General features: G+C 53.3%; 1 protein-coding gene across 1 annotated transcript in view; it reads left to right on the top strand.

Moving 5' to 3' along the window:
- The window catches only part of lhx4 (LIM homeobox 4), a gene marked incomplete at both ends in the record, with an annotated part of 9611 nt that extends 6872 nt beyond the window's left edge, over nt 1–2739 (top strand). Inside the window, 3 exons of the mRNA XM_084490852.1 lie at nt 763–917; nt 1055–1226; nt 2345–2739. Coding sequence (XP_084346978.1) covers nt 763–917; nt 1055–1226; nt 2345–2739 — 722 coding nt within the window. The remainder of the gene's footprint in view (nt 1–762; nt 918–1054; nt 1227–2344) is intronic.
- Between the last annotated feature and the right edge of the window lie 2261 nt (nt 2740–5000).

The following is a 5000-nucleotide window of genomic DNA, read 5'->3' as shown; positions in this document are numbered from 1 at the left end:
TAAATGTAAATAAGTCACACTAAACAGATGCCTTACGATCATCTTAAAAGACAGAGTGGATTTGGAATGGAAAGTCCTTTAGCACGCTAGCACCTCGGTACCTATTGTCTCCTATCTCTCCACACGCTACGACTCAATCCGCCCCGTAAAGGTGACATTTATTCCCGCGTGTCTGATGTGAGAGAAACGTTATTTCCCCCCCCCCCCCCCCACCCCCCCCCACCCCCCGCCAAAGCACACTGCAGCTTTCTCCCTTTTGTGTCTTTAGTTTATCCCCTTCCTGTAATATTATGTACGCTGAATCAATGCACTGAAATGGCAGCGTCCCAACAAACGCCGTTCCCTCTGGCACTCTCTGTCCTGGCAGATTTATGTCCTCTGTCGTAGTGCGGCTGCCGTCGCACAAAGGACCTTACCTATACAGTCATGACCATTCAGTTCATTCAGCACACATCGACTACACTATGCGGGGGCAAGGTCACCGTACATAACAATAATTTAACAGGAGGTCACCACGCATCACTCATCTCACATGCATGATGTGTGAGGGGGGGGGTCTAATGGATAGTCTCGTCGGGTGGTTAGGGGTGGCGGTTTGAGTCCCGGCCCCGATGGCTCTGAGTTCGAAACCCCGTTGCGCCCGTGGGCCAGGTTCCTAACCCCCCGCCTGCTCGTTAAGGACATGGATCGTAAACACTTTGGAGGACGGCGTCTGCAACGTGATGCATAAGTAGTAAACAGTGCAGGTTTCCTCCTCTGCAGATGATTCCGAGGCAGGAGCAAAGCGACCCAGGACCACCATCACGGCCAAGCAGCTGGAGACGCTGAAGAGCGCCTACAAGACGTCGCCCAAGCCCGCCAGACACGTCCGGGAACAGCTGTCCTCGGAGACCGGCCTAGACATGAGAGTGGTGCAGGTATGTCCCATCTCCACCATCACAGCAGTCAAATCGATCCTGTCAATCTGTCTGTCTGTCTCCACCTGTACCACGGACGGACCCTCTGCGTCTGGAAACTCACCTGTGTGTTCCCCCTCGCCCTCTCCCCCCGCCAGGTGTGGTTTCAGAACCGGCGGGCGAAGGAGAAGCGACTGAAGAAGGACGCCGGGCGACATCGCTGGGGTCAGTTCTACAAGAGCGTCAAGCGCAACCGGGGCGGCACCAAGGTGGAGAAGGAGAGCTCGGCGGACGACGCCGGGCTCAGCGACAGCGAGCTCAGCTTCAGAGGTACGCCACAGCCACCACTGGGACTACTGTCTGCCTATGTCTGTCGGCAGTGGCGGATTAAGGTGGTCATTGGCCCCTAGGCTACTATTTCTGTGAGGCCCCCTTACTGATCACGCAGAAAAATAATTATTATTTAGTGCCATGTGTGCTAGGAATATGACATGGCCCACACACACACACACACACACACTCGGTCGCACTGGAATACACACACATGCAGACACACACACTCAGGGGGAAACAGGTGTGAATCTGCACATGAACTGGCCACAAGACATGGCCCACACGTCTACCCAATCAGCTGCTTAATTGTTTTATGTTTCTTGTTATGGGCCAATAGGGGTCAAGTCTTTTTTTATTTTAAGAAAGATATTAAATGGTCTGGGGCCCAAGGGGCCCCTGGGCTGCAGCCTAGTTCAGCCTGTGCATTAAGCCGCGTCTGCGTGCGGGATCGGTTAGCCCGTCGTCACGGTGACATCATTTCAGCGTTTGAATTTGGTTCAGCGCGACTGAAACGGTTTCCCGTGGAGCTCTTTTCAACGTGTTGTTATTATGAGGAATGAAAAAGTTCACTCGGTTGTTTAGCCTGAGTGCAACAACTTCTCAGCTGCTTTGAGCCATGCGGATATTTAAGACATTGTATGTTTTATATTTATTTAATGTTTGCAAACCTCACTTTGGTGGGTCGTTAAAGTCTTCTTGTCACTTTTAAAAGAAGGCAGTTTTTACAAGAAATGGAAACATGGTGGCAGAAAGTCTATAAAGCCGGCAAAGCTTTTAGCCAATTAGAGGTTGAACGGAGAGCGATGCAGCGACTGAAGGGGGCCAGATGGGCCGGAGTGAAATATTTTGTAAAGCAATACTTACAGCAAAACAAACAGAGCTGCTTTGTTGGCGGCTGAGGCTAAATCTTACGGAATGGGGTGCCTCGCCATCTGGCCCACTTCCTTCCATGAAACCCACATGAGACCGCCTCAATAAATTACATCCGTAAAAGCACTTAACCGTATTGAAAGATAACAATTACATAATGCCCCACGCGGTCAACAGCGTGAACGTGTGAAACGTGAAACCCCGTGCATGTCAGTAATGGTATCTCCCGCCCCTTCGGCCAACAGACGACCAGATCCTGTCCGACCTGGGCCATACCAACGGGCTGTACGGCAGCGTGGGCGACGTGGCCAACGGGGGCATGCTGAACGGCAGCTTCTCGCTCGACGGCGGCGGCGGCGGCCAGGGCTATCACGACATCCGGGCCGGGAGCCCGTACGGCCTGCCCCAGTCGCCCTCCTCCATCACCTCCCTGCCGGGACACACCCCGCTGCTCAACAACCTGGCCTTCAGCATGGATAGTCTGGTGGCCCAGGGGGGGCAAGGCGGGGTGGGGCAGGCCCTGAGAGCCATGGCCGGGGGTCCCACCTCAGACCTGTCCACGGGCAGCAGTACGGGATACCCGGACTTCCCCACCAGCCCCGCCTCCTGGCTGGACGAGATGGACCATTCGCAGTTCTGAGGACTCGTGAGGCGCGAGGACAGCGGAGATGAGCACCGTGCTGGACAGTGGGGTGGGGTGGGGTGGGGGGGGGGCGGGGGGGGGGCGGCCACCAGGGCGGGGCCAGGACAGAGAACCCTAGCCCCAGGGGCTTTTTACCTTTCTATGGCTCTCCCAGAACCCGGTACGTTTGGTCTGCGGGAATGCCGTGAGCGGAGGAAGAGGGAGAAGACGGAGCTCTTCCACTTTTTATAATCGAGGGGCTGAACTTCACGGTGGGGGGGGGGGGGGGGGGGGGGGGGCGTGGGTTCTCCTCGACCCCCTCCACAGAATGACGAAGCGGTGCCGAATGTTTTGAGCTGAACAATGTATCTGACAACCTTGGTTTGATTTCCCCCCCGTACCGGACTTTGCTTTCTGTTCGTTTTTACCCTCTGAGAATGAGGCTCTGGGTTGAGGGGTCTTCCCATCGCCGGGGGGGATTCTGCTCCCGGTGAATATAGTGTATTGTTGTCTCGACCACAAATGACTGATACAGGCCATGTCAATCTTATCTATCAGAAACAATGTTAGGGGGGGGGGGGGTGGGGGGGGGGTGGGCGGCAATCTAGGTGAGAGTCCAGGAGGCCGGCTTCCTGCATGCATCCGATCCAGAATAAGCAGGACTGCAGTCCGGCCACACAGGGGGCCGTTACGTTGGCTATGCACTTTACGGTTCTTCTCTTCCTTTTCTACGTATATGGAGAAAAAACAGAGAGAGAGAGAAAGAGAGAGAGAGAGAGAGAAATAGAGAGGAGAGACACAAGTATGCACAAGGCAAACAAAAAAGAAAAAAGAGAAAACAGTGTTTCCCGGGGTAGAGAACTTTACAAAAGCAGTGGCACAAGGGGACTTTTGAACCATGCTGAGGTTTTCTAACGTATTGCTGGAGCTTACATAGTTGTTATGTTAGTCAGTGGGGTGGTCGTTGGTCGTCTGTCTGTCCGTTTGGTTTGTCCGTCTGTCCGTCAGGCCGAGGTATAGACTGGGGTCTAGATTTGAAAGGTGCTTCGTGTGCAGTGCCAGGGGAAGGCCTCCATCAGTATTAACATCTAGCAACCAGAACCTCCATTCAAAGTCAGTCCGAGCACAGAGATATCCGTGGCCACAGTGAGAACAGGTTTTGGGTGTTGGACTTGGATGAATGCAAAACAGTGTATATTTCAAGGACATCTACGCATGACTCGTTTGAATTGTTATTTAGTGCCCGCAAAAAAACAACTCTTAAACTACACCCACACAAAACATCGGGGGGATTAAACAGCCACAACCTTAACACTAAGCCGTGACAGCAGCGGCCTACGTCACCACATCCGCTAGACCAGATCACCCTCTGATTATCAGAAAGTGCGGAGAAGCAGAGCGTCTTCCCCCGGACGTTTTTCACGCTGTGACCGAAGCAGTCGTCCCGATCATCCGCACACACAGCGTCAGCCGCAGTGCCACCAACTTTCCCCTGCAATCAGTCTCCCTGACCGGCCCCAGCTGTTGGCTGCTGTCAGCCTGCCCTGCCGTCGCATGTCAGAGGGATTAGCGGCCCCTAATACACAGCCTTACACCCTGGAGGCCCTTTCACCCCAGGCCTGCCGTCGGTGGATGTGGCTGGGGGCGGGAGGGGGGATGGGCTGTTGTGCTGGTGTGTTTCTTTCAGTGGGAGGGTTAGACACGTTAGACACAAGTGTTTAGGGGCTCGGCGTGCGGGACAGTGCTGGAACGATACGGCTTCACAATCTAGGACCTGCACACAACGGGGATGAGAGGCTAGCTGCCGGGCAGTTTAGGCTGTCCGAAACAGTCAAGCTTTGAGTTGAATGATCTGGGCGTGTCAAAGCAGTGATATTACTTCAAAGCTTGTGTTTGAATCGATCTGGATTTACTGATATTTATGTTTGTCTGACGACGACGACGGGGGGAGGGGGGGGGGGCAGTAGTATAAAATGTGTAAAAGCAACAGTTCGACATTCTGTTCCCTGTTCTCTGGTAATGGTTATCTCTACCCCTGAAAAGAAAATAGTATACGAAAATTGCCAAATCCTACTGCACCAGCTGAAAAGTAAAGCATCTGTTTGGCCGCACGGGAAACAAATCACCACACACATGCAAGGAATGCCATCGCGTAGATGACAACACACAGAGCCACCACACTGTTGTTCCGTCCCTATTGCCTCAAAACGTCTTAAATGCTGTAAATTTTGTACAGTTTGAAAAAATGTGTTGATCGTCTTGTTTCTTGAGCGCTATTT

Source organism: Micromesistius poutassou (assembly GCF_964030765.1).
Source record: "Micromesistius poutassou genome assembly, contig: SCAFFOLD_1204, whole genome shotgun sequence".
Classification (NCBI taxonomy): Eukaryota; Metazoa; Chordata; class Actinopteri; order Gadiformes; family Gadidae; genus Micromesistius; species Micromesistius poutassou.
The sequence above is the reverse complement of the archived record's forward strand: the minus strand, read 5'-3'. Positions and strand labels throughout refer to the sequence as shown.